This window comes from Pseudoliparis swirei, chromosome 4 (assembly GCF_029220125.1).
Source record: "Pseudoliparis swirei isolate HS2019 ecotype Mariana Trench chromosome 4, NWPU_hadal_v1, whole genome shotgun sequence".
Taxonomy (NCBI): domain Eukaryota; kingdom Metazoa; phylum Chordata; class Actinopteri; order Perciformes; family Liparidae; genus Pseudoliparis; species Pseudoliparis swirei.
The window spans coordinates 9,174,221-9,191,170 of NC_079391.1; the positions used below are offsets into that span (position 1 = coordinate 9,174,221).

Sequence of the window (16,950 nt, forward strand, 5' to 3'; positions counted from 1 at the left end):
TGTTTGCTTCGATGTGTTTTGTCTGAGGGGTCAACGTCTTCAGATTCCAGATTCAGAAAATGCTGTCTCAGCATAAAAGTGTCTCGTAACATTTGACGCTGTCACACTTTTACACTTTTTGGGGGGGAAATTCGGTGCTCGTCAAGGAATCTAAATGTATTTTTTTTCCAGAGAATCCAGTTTTTAACGAGAGCGGTTACATGACACGGGATCTGATGCCTGATGGAGGGAGAGAGAGCGACATTATCATATTTCATCCCCTCCTGTTGTGCCGGCGGTGACGCATTGCGCCTCCAAACGCCTCAACGGTGACGGGAAAGTCCAATCGTCGCCGATTCGGACCCGTTGATGGTCTCATCGCCGCGTCCTCGCCTCACAGGCCGGTCAGTGTCGTGTTGGAGCGAGTGTGGCGTTTGTATTGGCTCGTGTTCTTCAGACGTGGTCGAGACGCTCGCCCACCATGCTCTCACGACCCGACCAGTCGACTGTGTCTCGTCTGAGAGGCTCTCCAGCCTGTTGAATAAAATATGATTGTCCGGGCCACAAGGCAAAAAAATGACTCGCGACCCCCAAACGACAAAAGCGTCTCTGTGCTGCAGCGACGGCTCCGTGAGGGAGGCCTCTGTCCTCTGGCCTCTTGTCCTCTTGTCCTCTGTCCTTCTTTAGAGCTGCGGAGGAGTGGCGAGCGTTTGAGATTCCAGCACGGGCACAACCAAGAGACAGATACTGAATGTATGCTCTCCAGATGAGAAGCAGATGAATTTTAATGCGCTGCAGTGTTCCATACGTGGGAGAGAGAGGGGACCCTGGAGGCGGAGCACCAGCTGCACAGCTGTGTGTCGCGCTGTCGGCTTTGGAACACCTCATGCACCGCTGGTTTAAAAAGCTGCTTCAACCAGTCACGTACTCGCTGAACATCTGCATCTGGGCATTGGTCAGTTCTGGAAATTAACTAAGTAGATTCACTCTAGTGGTTTACTTTTTAAGTGTCATTTTAAGGTACTTAACTTGGTGGTTCTATTTCATGCTACTTAACTCTTATTCCACTTTTTATTGATCAGGTTTAGTTACTAGATCCATTTCAAATGGCACTACTTTTAGATAAGCAAATGCACGGTTTGATGAACTTAGAAATTAAACCAGAGGTTTCTAAACTTTCTGACTTGTGATTCTTACACAAAAATGCACTTTGCAGCCTCTTGTGGCGTTTCTGATGTCTCATTTACACCTTTTTCCTCCCCTAAATTTCTGAGATTGTTTTATGAAACTAATTGAGGCAAAACTCTCAAATATTTCACAAAAAAAGATAAACTTAAAGAATATAACAACAAATAATATAGGTTTGTATCTGAGAAGCATATATATATACATATGCCCAATTATATATGTACAATAGTGAACTAGCTACAACTGTAAAAGGAGTCTTACACTAATTACAATTTTTTTTTTACAAAATAATTATTTTGCCTTTGATAGTTAAATTATATATTTCTGCATATATTTTTACTGCAATTCCCATTTTAAAAGTAGTAATTGTATACTTCCACACAAGGATCAACAAACAGAAACTGTTTTTGATCATTATTTCTCTTCCTGGTGAAAATTCCTTCGTCATTAGAACTGAAAACAAATTAGGGCTTGACTAACATTGCATAACTGAAAAGCATATGAAGGAGAAAGAAAGAGAAATATGCAGGACACGGACCCATGGATAGAAACAGGAGAGTAAATATTGCTTTGACCTTGTGCACCGGAATTTCTGATTTCATTAACCAGATTGCTCTCTCTCTCTCACTCTTTTGCTCTGCCTCACTTTCTGTGTTGTTGTGAAACATGTCTCACTCTTTAACACTGAAGTCAGCGTTGTGGTGAGTTGACAAAATAGCAGCACAGCAGCCTGCAGAGCGAGTTGTAGAACCAGTCTGTCCTCCAGCCAAAGGGTTCTCACGGAAGCAACCTCTCGTTGTGTTTATTGTGGTTCCACTTGCGTGGACGAGATGGCTGCGTGAACATAAACATATCTCGACGTCATTTACAGTTACAGAAAAGGTGAGTTTACAGACACATACAGCACAATAAAGTGCTTTATTGTTATTAATAAAGTGGTATTGCTAAACTTGTTTTTCTGTCCCCGGGGTAGAGAAAGGTTTACTGTTGTGACAAACGAGATTCAATTCAGATCTGATATATTTTATATATCAGGGAAAGTGATTAAATCATAATGCAAAAGAAAACAAGTAAGAACATTTATTAAAACATGAAAAAACAGTAAAAAAGCAAGAAATAGAATAAAAGCAAGAAAGTGTTATATATATATATGTATATACAGGACTGTCTCAGAAAATTAGAATATTGTGATAAAGTTCTTTATTTTCTGTAATGCAATTAAAAAAACAAAAATGTCATGCATTCTGGATTCATTACAAATCAACTGAAATATTGCAAGCCTTTTATTCTTTTAATATTGCTGATTATGGCTTACAGCTTAAGAAAACTCTAAAATCCTATCTCATAAAATTTGAATATTTCCTCAGACCAAGTGATTTATAACAGCTGAGTGTTTGTCAAGGCTCAGGAAACCCTTGCAGGTGTTTCGAGTTAATTAGACAATTCAAGTGATTTGTTTAATACCCTACTAGTATACTTTTTCATGATATTCTAATATTTAGAGATAGGATATTTGAGTTTTCTTAAGCTGTAAGCCATAATCAGCAATATTAAAAGAATAAAAGGCTTGCAATATTTCAGTTGATTTGTAATGAATCCAGAATGCATGACATTTTTGTTTCTTTAATTGCATTACAGAAAATAAAGAACTTCATCACAATATTCTAATTTTCTGAGACAGTCCTGTATATACATATATATATATATAAAACGTTCTTGCCTTATTTTATTTCCTGCTTTTTAAAAATATATGTATATATATTTTTATACATATATATTTATATATACACTACCGTTAAAAAGTTTGGGATCACTTAGAAATGACTTTATTTTTCAAAGAAAAGCACTGTTTTTTCAATAAAGATAACATTAAATTAATCAGAAATACACTCTACATTGTTAATGTGGTAAATGACTATTCTAGGTGGAAGTGTCTGGTTTCTAATGAAATATCTCCAGAGGTGTATAGAGGCCCATTTCCATCAACTATCACTCCAGTGTTCTAATGGTACATTGTGTTTGCTAATCGCCTTAGAAGACTAATATCTGATTATAAAACCCTTGTGCAATTATGTTAGCACAGCTGAAAACAGTTATGCTGGTGATATAAGCTATACAACTGGCCTTCCTTTGAGCTTGAAGTTTGTAGAACAAAATTAATACTTCAAATATTAATCATTATTTCTAACCTTGTCAATGTCTTGACTATATTTTATATTCATTTGATAAATAAAAGTGTGATTTTTCATGGAAGACACAAAATTGTCTGGGTGACCCCAAACTTTTGAACGGTAGTGTATATTTATTCATATTTAGTCCATGTGATATTTTGGTATAGCAGTATGACATTTAATTCTTCTAAATGGTTCTGTTCAATGATGATGAATCTTTTTTTAACTCTGCCCTGCTTTGTTTTCTGAAATTATTTATTTTTGGGATGTTGAAAAAAAACTTTATCCAACAGCACGAGGAGAGCGAAGCAGCAAAGGTCAGCAGGCAGACTCAAAAACAGGGAGGTTGTGATAAGGGTCAGCAATCCTAACCCCCTATAAAGACCACAAAGGCGTCACTACTTTATATTATTCTTAAATGTAGTGCTGCGCTTACATAACATCGGTCGACTCACAAGTTGTAAAGACATCCTGACGTTTATTTCCTTGTGTGGTTCAAGCTGAAGAAACACCGGATCCTACATGGTGGTATCTTTTAGTAGACTCCATTCTAAATGCCCACTTCATTCAAACCTCTAGTTTATAAAGCTGCACTTTTCAAAACCACAGATGATAATATACAACTGTTTCTGTGATGGACTGAGTTGTATTTCTGAACTTTAAAGTTATGCACATCTGCAGCGCCCTGCCTTGCTCAAGAGCAGCTCAATCATATAGTGACCTGCTCACAGCTCTTCTTCTCTCATCAACGGGTTCAAAACAATAAATCTCTGCCTCTTGTTTGAATGCTGCACGCGCTCTCTCGTCACCTCAAAGAACATTGTCTATAGAACAGGTGAAGAGGACTGTAATCAGACCGGTTTACACGCCTCTACCCTGTTGCATCATACTACTCCTTTACGCTCCAGTTATTGAAACAACCTTTTCTTCTGACTCACAGAGTAGCTGCTGTTTAAATAGGTCGTTATCAGATCAGATTAAGGGAAGGCTTTGAGGGCGGGACTTTGTAAAGGAAAGATTGTGTGAAAACCTCTTGCATTTCTTGGAAAGGACTCAAGTGGGGAATATTGGCAATTCTTTATTTCCTCCGCATTGTCTTCAAATAAATAGTCATGTGTGGCAGCTTTGGTCTCACGTGGTAGAACGTGTGGTGACCGTTCCTCCTCCTCATGTCCAGTTTCAGCTCAGGAAGATGCTCCTTCCTTTCCAAGGAAGCAGTGAAAGTCTTGTTCTCCCGCTGTGCTGTGCGGGCAGGCCGCTGATTGGCCCGCGCATCCTGTCACTCAGGGAGGGGAGGGGACGGTTTCGGGGGTTGACTGCAGTTAGTTGCGCGTGCGTCACGTTGTGAATTGAAGACATTGTCTTGATGGCAGATCTCCACAGACACTGGAGGAAGTTTTCATGCACCGAACACCAGGTAGGAGAATACTCTTAAGAAATCCCTGAGACGGAAGAAGTCACGTTGGACATAATGTGAGCGTCTGCTTTATGTAGCTGGGATGGGAAGAAATACATTTCCTCTTGTCGCCTGCTGCTAATTAGTGTTTGACTGAAACTTCTGGTATGTTAGTGGAAATGTGCCAGACTGAAAGATCATTGTGTGTTACGCATACCGGGCGTCGGGAGAATTTGTTCTACTATTTCTAGTGGGACATGGAGTCCAGTGCTCATCGAAATGTCAAAAAGTATATATATATATATATATATATATATATACAATAACATAAATGGTTAGATCAGTAGAGAAACAGATTATCACTTCAGTGGTTCTTGAATGGCTCTTACTTATTGTCTTACTTATGGTATTACTTATGGTATTACTTATGGTATTACTTATAGTATTACTTATGGCATTACTTATGGTATTACTTATGGTATTATTTATCGTATTATTTATGGTATTACTTCTAGTATTACTTTTGGTATTATTTATGGTATTATTTATGGTGTTCCTTATGGTATTATGTATGGTATTATTTATTGTATTACTTATGGTATTACTTATGGTAATATTTATAGTATTACTTATGGTATTGCTTATAGTATTACTTATGGTATTACTTATGGTATTACTTATGGTAATATTTATTGTATTACTTATGGTATTACTTATAGTATTACTTATGGTATTACTTATGGCATTACTTATGGTATTATTTATGGCATTACTTATGGTATTACTTATGGTATTACTTATGGTATTACTTATGGCATTACTTATGGTATTATTTATGGTGTTCCTTATGGTATTATTTATTGTATTACTTATGGTATTACTTATGGTATTATTTATGGTATTATTTATGGTGTTCCTTATGGTATTATGTATGGTATTATTTATTGTATTACTTATGGTAGTTATTCGTAGTTTGGCTTTCTGGAGGAAATGTTACTTTCTTGATTCTTGTTGTTCTGAGTTTGTACTCGTGGTTGATGCACTTATTGTAAGTCGCTTTGGATAAAAGCGTCGGCTAAATGTAATGTAATCTCTATAATTATGTTATAAAATATGTTAACTGCGTTTATGTCGCCATTGTTTGTAAGTAAATGAGAAAGAAAAACGTCATGTAACAAGGATTTCTAAAGAGTTGGAGATTTATATCAATTCAGTTTATTTCATATAGCCCAATATCACAAATTATGAATTTGCCTCGGCGGGCTTGACAAACTGTTCCCATACGACAGAGAACTCCCACGAAATAGAAAAAAATCTTTCATGGAGAAAAATGGGAAGAGCAACAGAGGAGGATCCCTCTCCCCGGATGGACAGAAGCAAAAGATGTCACGTGACCAGAATGAACAGTCTTACAGAGTTACAACACATTCTATGAATATGACAGAAATGTATGAATAATAACGAGAGAATAGAGATTAGAGATGAGTTTAAAGCTTTGAATAAGAACAACGCTTGTGTTCTTTGACGAGTGTCGACTCAGCAGTCTGCAGTGCTTGTGTTGCCACCAGAAGAGGTGTATTACTGGGTTATAGCCGGCTCTGTGTGTTCATCTTGAGCCCTGGAGGATGGATCAGGCTCTGGGGGGGGAGGCGTCTCCCATGTGGTGACTGCGCGGCTCCCTCCGCGGTTATTTACCTCCACCGGTGTGTACAAACACCCGGTGCCCTGGAGACTTGGCGCCCTGGGCTGCGCTGCAGGTCGGTGTGGCCTCTTCTCATCGTCCTGCTTGGTGTTTATTTCTTTATCGCGGAGATCAAAGTCACAGGGAACCAGTCTGGCGTCAGCTGTGCAAACTGAGCTCAAAGCCTCAGCCTGGCTGGAGCAACCAGAGGCGACAGATCACAGCCGGGTTCCCAGGATTGTTCTGACCCCCACCCGACCCCCCCACGTTATTCCTTTTTAACAAGAGGCGTTCATGGATACTGATCAGATCCGGATTTATTTTGTGACTGTTATTCCAGGCGACCCCTGAGGGGACTCTCCAGATGGCCTATAGGTTAAGGATTTCTAATAAAGCAGTATATTCTTCTACTTGTTGTCCTGTACACAAAAGTACATTATTCCTGTTATATGCTGCAAATATAGCGAGTTTATACTGACCGACGTTTGCATAACACAGACTTCTTCTCGCCGTTATCTTAAAGATCAGTTTTTAAACTTGACTATCTATATTTGAATCAATTGCGTCATCAGCCTATTGTTTTCCCATGATTCCTCTCATGCATTCAGCCTCTGATCAACTGTTGCAGCCCCAGTTGTCGCCTCTCCGTCCCTGAAAGGCAAATCCCCAGATGAGGACGGTTCCTCCCCTCCCAGAGGGAGACACAGTCTGACGTCGACGCGTCTCATTAATCAGGAGCGGACCAAAATATCTGCCTCACACCTTTATCTTCATCTCTGTAGCGTTCATGAATCGGGTGGACGGACATCTGCTCGCTGCTGTTTGTTGTCTCGTCTTACAGATGGGTCTGTAATCGTGTTTGTCATGTTGTGTTATCATAACACGGAGCCTTGTGCGCTTCTGGCGGGGCCTGATTTATGTCCCTCGGCCTCAGTGAGCCTCTCAGATCCTCCCCTAACATTTGCTCAACGGGCCTTAAATGTGTCCTGCCGTGAGATGAAAGACACTCCATGTCACCACGAGTCCAGCTCTGCTCTCTAACGTCGGTCCGGCCGGAGGTGGGACGGACACGAGTCATTATCCTGAACAAAAGACATCAAACATTATGAGATGTGTTGAGAAATTGCACGATAGAGCGTCGAGCGTGTCGGTGTTTGATTTCATGAATCATCTACGGGTCTGTGTGCCTGTGTTCGTAGAAGCGAAGCCCAATCAGTGGGAAATACAACAGGAACATGAGGATAAGCTCACAATATGATCATTGTCTCTGTTTCCTCTGTGCGTGTGCGTGTGTGTGTGTGCGTGTGTGTGTGTGTGTGTGCATCAGGTGTCTGGTATGGTGGAAACATCAGGCACAGATGATGCTCCGCGTTCCTCTTATCGTCTTGACCCTATGCTGGTTGACCGCTCCATGTTATCTGTTGTTGTAAACAGCTGTTCCGCTCATTAGGATGAAGCTTTTCAGCATCAAGCAGGCGTCAAAAGAGGATGTGGGTGTGGTCAAAGCCCCTGTGAGTTGTATTGATCCTGGACCTCGTGCTGTTTCACCCACGTGCAGCGACTCAAATTCAGATTGTGATTATTCGACGTCACCGGGAGGAGAGGGCGTGCTTGCTTGGGGAAGACAGAAAGCTCAATTCCCTTCTGAGAAAGTGGAACAGACAATAGACAAAGCTAAGAATGTCCATTGTGGAATAACAAGTGGATCACCAAAAAGACTTGTACGCAGGCAAGTTGCATAGCTTGTTTATGCTTTCTTTTAAGCGTCTGCATTGATTAAAGTTTATTCTAATCTTGATTTTTCTTGCTGCTTAATCACACGGTTGATTATTATTGATTTATTACATTGATGAACAATACTCGGTCTCTTCAAACTTGTTTTATCGAACCAGATAGTCCAAAACTCAAAAGATGTTCAATTACAATGATGTAAATCACAGAAAATCAGCAAATCCACACATTTATTTCTTTAGCATTAGTAATACTGTGTGGAAGGAGGACCGAGCAAAGTACAAAGAGTTTCATTGTTCGTAGTAACTATCTGTTAACTGTGCATATGACAATAACAAATATCCTGAATCTTGAATTGGAGAAGCTTGAAAACAAGTGTATTAATAGTGTTTGATCACAATTCAAACCAGATGGCATTTTTATTTTATAGGGTATGATTTAAATTTATTTCTTATTTATTCTTGTCATTATCTACCGTTTATCTTCCTCGTCGCCAGTGTTTTGGTACATTTTGTAAAAATAAAAAAAAGATATTAATATTAATTAAATCTAAAATAAAGAGGTAAAAATGAAACGCCAAATTATGGTTTACATGTTTTACTACCGTGTTATTTGCCTTCATCATCCTGATGTGTTGATTGTAAAAAAAAAAAAAATATTTACAAATATTTGCTTGTTGGAACCTAGAAATAGATTTTGAAGATTGTTGCTGTTTAATTTTCTGTTCATTGACTTCAACTAATTATTGAAGTCAAGGATAGTCAGGATAAGATATTATCGTGCACCTGTGTATAAAACTGTGGGTATGACAGCCAGTTTATCCCCCCCCCCCCCTCCTCCTTCAGCCCTCATTCCCACGCCCCTGATTGTCTTCCCACCCTCCGTCCACTGACTCTCTCTCTCCTCTTCCCCATCATCAGAACCAGGCATGGCCGGGAAGCCGTTCCGGGCCACGTACATCTGGAGCAGCATCATCTCCAACCTCCACACGTGCGTGGAGGTCAAGCGGCGGCGCCACAACCTCAAGTCCTACCCCGACTGCTTCCTGGGCTCGGAGGCCGTGGACGCGGTGCTGGCACACATCACCCTCAACCGGTTCTTCGGCGACGAGGCGGTGCCGCGCTACAAGGCCGTCCGCCTCTGTCAGGCCCTGATGGACTCCAGGGTATTTGAGCCGGTGGGCGTGAAAGTGTTTTCCAAGGAGAAGAAGCCGGCCACGTTCGAGGACGGCAGTTGCAGCTTGTACAGGTTCCTCAGCGCGTCGGCCGGCTCCACGTCGCCGCTCGCCAACGCCAACTCCTCGAGCACCATCGAGAGCGGCTACGACTCCCCGAGCATGAGCAGGAACAAGAACGCCTACGGTTCGTCACACGAAAGGTACGGACCAGTCATAACATCTTACGATCGCATATTTCATTGGCTTTGTTCTGCTTCCACCGGAGCTAATCCCCAACATCTATAATGGCTTTAGACCAGAGTGTCTCTGGAGACTAGTGCGGCATGACTAGTCTCCAGAGAGTAACCCGCTCATTACCAGCGGGCTGCAATGAGTTTGAACTTGAGTTGTGAAATCAAAATATGAAACATGAATAAGATAGATAGATATATACTTTATTAATCCCCAAGGGGAAATGTGTCGTCACAGTAGCAGCACCAATAAACTAAACACACAAGAATAAAAAAATATATATAAAAAAAGAAAGAAGAAAAAAACAGGGATGAAAGATATAGGAGTATACAAAGTAAAATATAAAATAAAATATATATGTATATATATAACATATATGCATACACAATACACAATTCTAATGACAAATTAAATTAAATATAAAAATATTAAATATAGACAGTGTGCAAAATGCAAAGTGTGTGTATGTGTGTAAATGAAATGTGTGTGTATGTGTGTAGTGTAAATAAATGAGATGTGTGAAGTGCAGATCAACATAGTGTGGATATGAAGTTATTATTGTAGTTATTGCACTATGATGGCAAGAGGTGATCTGTTGTAGAGCCTCATAGCCGCCGGCAGGAATGTTCTCCTGTATCTGTCCTTGTGGCAGCGGAGCGTGAGGAGACGTTTGGAGAAAGTACTCCTCTGTCCGTAAGAAAAGAATGGTGTTGAAGCTAAAGGAGTCTTCAACACGGTTTCAGTGAGAAGACCGATAGCATCCTCTGAGACTGGAAATAGAGGGAACTAGTTTAACTTGTAACAAAGTCCCCCTAAAGCTCACTGCTCAAGGTGTCATATCTCGTTTGTTTCTGAAGTTAAAGCAACTATTTGTTTTGGTTGAGTACTTCCTGGCTGACCTCCTGGAGTCAGGAGGTCACTGATGATCACATCATGACTGCAGGACGTCACTGAGCTCGGCCAAGAAGTCGGCCACGGCTCACACCATGAACACATGGTCGTTTTTTAAAATGTTATTTTGTACACGATTTTAAAAAAAGAAGCAATATAAAATGAATGAGTGAGCATTAGAGGTGATGGTAATCCCCGGTTTCTAGTCTTATCTTCCAAAGACGTTTCAGCTCATTCTCAACAAGAAAGCCCATGAGTGTGTTTTCCAGTTAAATTCTCGTGAGACGGTCTCACACCCAGGAGGTGCGAACGTGTGGCCTCAGCAATTAGTGTTGCTGTGAGAGAGAAAAGCTCCCGACTGGACCAGATATCAGGCCGACCAAATTACAGAGACATTATGGAGGATCCATGTGCTCAAACTGTTTAAATTATACGTTTTTTTTATTTGCAACATGGGCCCAGTCAAGATTTCCTGGGAATAATGTAAAAAGAAAAAAGAAAAGACATGTCTTATTTAATGTTAATCTAAATTTGTTGCTGGAAATTGAGCATTTATTTTGCCTGTTTGGCCTGAATCAAAACAACGCTAAATTGTGACTTCCTTAGAGTTACTAGAAAACATTCACAGCCAGATGCCACATTTATTCCTCTCTAATAAGTCCGTTATTTCCAAAATATTGTCACTGATTGCTTTCATTATGTGGCTCTTCAGACAAGCGGTGCTGAGCTACTCCACCCACTGCCCCGTAAAAGCAGACAAATCACTGGAGGACTTGCTGGGAAACCTCAACCTGAGCTCCTCCATCACCCCTCAAATGATCAACCTCGGCCTCTCGCAAGAGCGTAAGTCGTGTTCTTCCGGCAGCAGATGGTTCGTCACACCGCGTGTCTGCGCGCCTGGTGACCCGAGTGGCCTTTTTTAACTCTTTGTTTTCACAGTTGTGGACAAGGTGTGGCACCAGCAGGCCGTGTTCAGGCTGCTGCAGCTGGTCGAGCTCCCCCTGTTGGAGAAGCTGTTAGAGGGTGGAGACGCGACGCCGCGGCCCCCCCTGCACGGCATGGACAGTGACCCGGACCTGTTGTATACATCAAGCTACCTGGACCGAGAGGTCCTCAAGGCCTTCAGCGAGGCACAGTGAGTCCTCTCAAACATTTACACATTCACAGTCTTCTTTAGAAGTGCATTTTATTCATCAAATCTATATTTCTCATGAGCTTCTCTATCAGTCCCACTGTGATGTTGTTTGCTTTACAAACTGCCCACACAATCCTAAATAAGATACGTAGATAAGAACTTTTAGTTTGTGTTTTTCCATGCTCTTTTATTAATAACACCACATTGTCTTATCTATTGTCCAGGTCTGCTAAATCATACGCTTATTGTATGCTTTACACTAAGTTTGTAAACCCCATTCATGCAAATAACTCCACACGGGTATCTACATCATTCAAAACTAAAAGCCTGTGTGTAGCGCGAAACACTGCCATTGAAATACCAATAATACAAAATGAATAATCACCTGCCCCCAGAATGCACTTGTGAAAGCATCTGTAACCAATCAGATCACGTGGAAATCTGACTGGGACACAAATATGATGCAGGTTATCTCTTTGACTTGGAGGCCAAACACTATATTTTGTTTACAATAAAAAGCAGTAATTGTGTTCATGTCAGGAGTTTTATCTAATGAAAATGTCAAAGACTTACGATAATAGTGTTAGACTTAGTAGCCTGTATCAGTTTGCAGTTTGAAAAACTACCAATTTTAGAAGAGTTTATATTGTATTGAATAAAGTTTTTGCTTTGACAAGAGATGTAAAATATTGTTTATGTTGTGTCTGCTTTTGTTTGTCGAGTTTCGACAAAGTGGGCCCTAATTTCAGTAATTGTGTTTTTAATAATGTCCCAAAGATGTACACAATAAACTACTACTTTGCTGTTCATTAAACAGTAATAATGATCCTTTATAACAGTGCAATTACATTTGATGCACTCTGACGTGTTTATTCTATTCAATTCAGTGTATTTTATATAGCCCAATATCATAAATTACAAATGTGCCTCAGAGGGCTTTACAATCTCGACAAATACGACATCCTTGACCTTTGACCTCACATCGGATCAGGAGAAACTCCCAAAAAATAGAAAAAAATTCTTTCACGAGGCAATTCAGTGGTGTTGCTACTTCTAATTAACTCATTTGAAAGTTTATAAAAAATCTACATACTCTTTCACCTGCAAATAGTTAATCCATGGTTTATCTAATTAATCTTAACCTCCCCTCCTCAGGGCCGATGAGTGGATGTCAGGAGCAGTGGACTGCCTGGAGTTCCTGCCTGATGAGGGGGTGGTGGAGGTCAGCCGAGGTCTGGCCGGTCACGCCGACGACCTGCCCCGCTGTAAGAGTCTGCTCTACGACATCCTGGCTCAGCACTACGGACGCGCTCAGCAGCCTCCTCTGCTCAGCAATCACATTTTCGACATCCACTCGGGCATCTCGGAGCTACTCGGTAAGGAGAGCACATCTCTGGGGCGTCCTGTTGTTTTCAGGAGGGTTTAACAGGGATTTCATCTAGCTTTCATATGTTTACACTACCGTTCCAAAGTTTGGGGTCACCCAGACAATTTTTGTGTTTTCCATTAAAACTCACTTTTATTCATCAAATGATTTGCAAAATGAATAGAAAATATAGTCAAGACATTTACACGGTTCGAAATCTTGATTTTTATTTGAAATATTAATTTTGTTGTTCAAACTTCAAGCTCAAAGGAAGGCCGGTTTTATAGCTTCTCTCACCAGCGTAACTGTTTTCAGCTGTGCTAACATAATTGCACAAGGGTTTTCTAACCCTCCATTAGTCTTCTACTGAGGCGATAACACAACGTACCATCAGAACACTGGAGATGGGCCTCTATACACCTACGTAAATATTTAATTTAAAACCAGACGTTTTCACCTAGAATGGTCATTTACCACATTAACAATAAAATGTATTTCTGATGAATTTAATGTTATCTTCATTGAAAAAAACAGTGCTTTTCTTTGAAAAAGAAGGACATTTCTATGTTTTTTTCTTCTTTTTCTAAGTGATCCCAAACCTCTAAACGGAAGAGTCTATATGTCTCTTTTATCCCGTTTATTTTCTGTGGTTCTGTTGTCAGTGAACGGCAAGCATGAGCAGGCTCTGGAGTCCCTGCAGCTGAGCCTCAAGCTGCAAGGCTCCCGCAGCCGGGAGGAGCTGCGCAGGCTCCTGAGGTTCATGGCCGTCGCAGCCAAACCACAGGAGGTCCGGCTGCACAAGGAGGTGGGCGCGCTGGGCCTCTTATGTGAGTCGATACATGTGTGTGTGTTTGGGTCGTTGTTAACTCCAGAACCTTCTCTGTCAGGTCGAGAACAGAATGGCGGTGAAGAGGTCGTTCTCAAGCGCCATCGTCTACAGCAAAAGACTCTCCAAAGGAAAGGTGGACCTGATGGTTCTGTTCATGATGGATAACCACTGCGATCTGTTCAAAGTGAGTCTTCCTAAGTTATCTCTTTGCAGCGTATGAGTATGTGTGTGTGTGTGTGTGTGTCTGGTGTGTTATTATTATTATCTTTATTTAAAAGGGACCATCTACATCAATGTCACCATTTGATGCACTGTACCAGATTAGAGCTATAACATCTATATTTGCATATCTCGTCCATTGACAGACCATAACAAACATGACACAATAAAATGCAGTACAGTTAAACCGTCACACCAGATATTACTCGAAACATAATTCACAAATCAAATTGTGTCTGGTGTAAGTTCACAGACAGCTACGAGCTAAGTAACTATAATAATTGTACTTATTACCTTCGCATTGAAAATGCGGAAGGTTACGTTTTGATCGCCGTGTATGTATTTATTTGTATGCGTGTTACTCGCATAACTCAAAAAGTATTTAACCGAATCGCATGAAATTGGGTGGGATGATTGGTTATTATCCGGGGACCGTTTGATTAGATTTTGGGATCGATCGGGTCAAAGGTCAAGGTCAAGGTCATGAAAAGGTCAACATCTTCTTGAATCGCATGACATTTGGTGGGATGATTGGTTATTATCCGGGGACCATTTGATTAGATTTTGGGATCGATCGGGTCAAAGGTCAAGGTCATGAAAAGGTCAAAATCTTCTTTTTACCATAGCGCGGTCAATATTTATCCAATTGGCATGCAACTAATGCCAAAATGTTCATAATCCAATGCCCAATCTTGTGATATGCGAAGGTATGCGCTCTACCGAGTGCCCGTTCTAGTTACCTTCGCATTGAAAATGCGGAAGGTTATGTTTTGATCGCCATGTATTTATTTATTTATTTGTATGCGTGTTATTCGCAGAACTCAAAAAGTATTGAACCGAATCGCATGAAATTTGGTGGGATGATTGTTTATTATCCGGGGACCAGTTGATCAGATTTTGGGATCGATCGGGTCAAAGGTCAAGGTCAAAGGTCATGAACAGGTCAAAATGTTCTTGAATCGCATGAAATTTGGTGGGATGATTGGTTATTATCCGGGGACCATTTGATTAGATTTTGGGATCAATCGGGTCAAAGGTCAAGGTCATGGAAAGGTCAAACTCTTTTTTTAACCATAGCACGATACATTTTTGTCCAATTGGCATGCAACTAATGCCAAAATGTTCATAATCCAATGCCCAATCTTGTGATATGCGAAGGTATGCGCTCTACCGAGTGCCCATTATAGTTGTTATTGTACTTGTATTAATATTGGATCTCCTCTTCTCCACCAGATTCCAGTTTCATTACACAAGATGGTCAGTGACAGGATCGTGAATATTGTGAAAGGGAAGGATCCAGATGTGATAACAGGTTGGCAGATGTTCCCATTCACATCTTCATCATCATACATTCAGATGTTCAAACAGCTGTTTGTGTAAACAAAGAACACTTTCCCGTGGTGCGAAGGAAGACAAACGCATCGTAACAATCGTTTCTCTGATCACTCTGTGCTGCAGGATCGTCATCGTGCGCCAGAGTGAGCTCCAAGGCGTACGCCGAAAACGCAGAAAGAACCACGAAAGAGGAACTTTGGTCGTTGCTGCGGAGAGTCCACGAGAACCCCAAACTGTCGGATAAAGAAAAGAGGAGGCTGCTGGGACAGTTTTACAAAGGCCACCCAGAGATCTTTGTTCAGTACTTTGGAAATCGATTGTCCAGCATCAACGTGTTGCTGCAGTGATGTTTATGAGTGTGTGATTTGTAAAGAGAGGTGTGTGGAGAACAAAAGCGAACGCAGTGGCGACTGCATTTGCTCGTATGTAAATAGTTTAGATGACTGAAAAAGAATGTGAAGACTCTGCATAAGCTGCGATATTTAAGTACGTATTTAATTTCTTAGATATTTTCTTTGGTGCGGGACGCTAACAAGAAATGTCCTCGTGTGTTTTAATGTATTTGAAAGTGTTCCCGAGAGTTTTGTTTTCGCACCGCGCATTCGGACACGTGTGCATGTGTATCACTTTTAAATGAATGTATTCTTTGTGCTTGTGCAATAGAAACATTGTTGGCATTAAAAATGTTGTTTATCATGTACGATGGGAGAAGCAATGTGTTGAGGAACCCTCACGGGGAAATTTCAACCTGGAGATTTGAAAGTCTGCTGTTGTAAACAGTCCGAGGCGTTCATGACAAACAGCCCTCTGTGTTTGTGTTTGTTCCAACAATTCAACAAAACAGATGTTTATACGTTCTTCGTATTTTAACTTTTAACCACAGCCACGTTTTAGTGGTATCTTCAGGGGTCTGTTTTAAATATGTTTGATGTATTCCTCCTCATCAGTCGAAGAAATCGCTTTTATAATTTCCAGGTGAGAAAAGCGGTCCCACATTAAGCTTAAAAACCCTCACATGTTGTTTGTAATTTGGCAAGTCGTAATAAAATTCAACTGGAATTGTTTAACATCCACACATGTAGTGTCCTTTTTTATGGTCGACACAAAACGTGATTATTCTGCTGAAAAGAGAACTAATGGTCAAATGATATTGGCCGTTGTGTGCAGTATTTTGTCTTGATGACCAGCCGCAGCCTTTCTGTCCCTCCCTCTTTAAACAAAGTGACATCATTGTGAAAGCTAAAACCTCTTCATGCTATAGAGGTTCCCAGTAGACCTACGGACTTGTGAAATTGTGTTTTTCACATACTGTTCTTTGGTTTTGATGGTGGCCCACATTATTCATGTCTTTGATGCTTAAAATCAAAATGATTTTCAGTGTTTTCTCGTTGTTATCAGAGGATTAAAATACACGGCTAACCTGACGAGAAGTAATTCTTGGTGGGCGCTTTTAGAGAAAATCAACGGGTATCATCCAGAAACTATTAAATACATGCGCTCAAAAAACCCACTGTTGGACATTTAGGTTGTTTGTTTCAAAGAGCAAGTGACAAAGTTTTCCATATTATGTAAATGTGAAAGGAACTTTCTACTCAGAACAAAGGCTGTGATTGGCAGACGA

The 16,950-nt window shown here is 40.7% G+C and overlaps 1 protein-coding gene across 2 annotated transcripts; it reads left to right on the forward strand.

Annotated features, from left to right (window-relative positions):
* The first annotated feature begins 1,999 nt into the window (after window positions 1–1,999).
* depdc7a (DEP domain containing 7, paralog a) lies at window positions 2,000–16,402 on the forward strand. 2 transcript variants are annotated; one of them, XM_056412758.1, is made up of 9 exons: window positions 2,000–2,049; window positions 9,067–9,523; window positions 11,158–11,288; window positions 11,385–11,580; window positions 12,736–12,956; window positions 13,609–13,751; window positions 13,834–13,959; window positions 15,228–15,306; window positions 15,453–16,402. In XM_056412758.1, the coding sequence occupies exons 2-9, from the start codon at window positions 9,075–9,077 to the stop codon at window positions 15,674–15,676; spliced, it is 1,569 nt and encodes a 522-aa protein (XP_056268733.1). In that variant the 5' UTR covers window positions 2,000–2,049; window positions 9,067–9,074; the 3' UTR covers window positions 15,677–16,402. The 2 variants fall into 2 exon arrangements, with proteins under 2 accessions (XP_056268733.1, XP_056268732.1); XM_056412757.1 differs by lacking the exon at window positions 2,000–2,049 and adding an exon at window positions 4,682–4,755.
* The last annotated feature ends 548 nt before the right edge of the window (window positions 16,403–16,950 follow it).

Coding starts and splice junctions, on each gene's coding strand:
- depdc7a (XM_056412757.1), top strand. Junction 13,960..15,227: donor ACCACTGCGATCTGTTCAAA/GTGAGTCTTCCT, acceptor CTTCTCCACCAG/ATTCCAGTTTCATTACACAA. Junction 15,307..15,452: donor GGATCCAGATGTGATAACAG/GTTGGCAGATGT, acceptor TCTGTGCTGCAG/GATCGTCATCGTGCGCCAGA.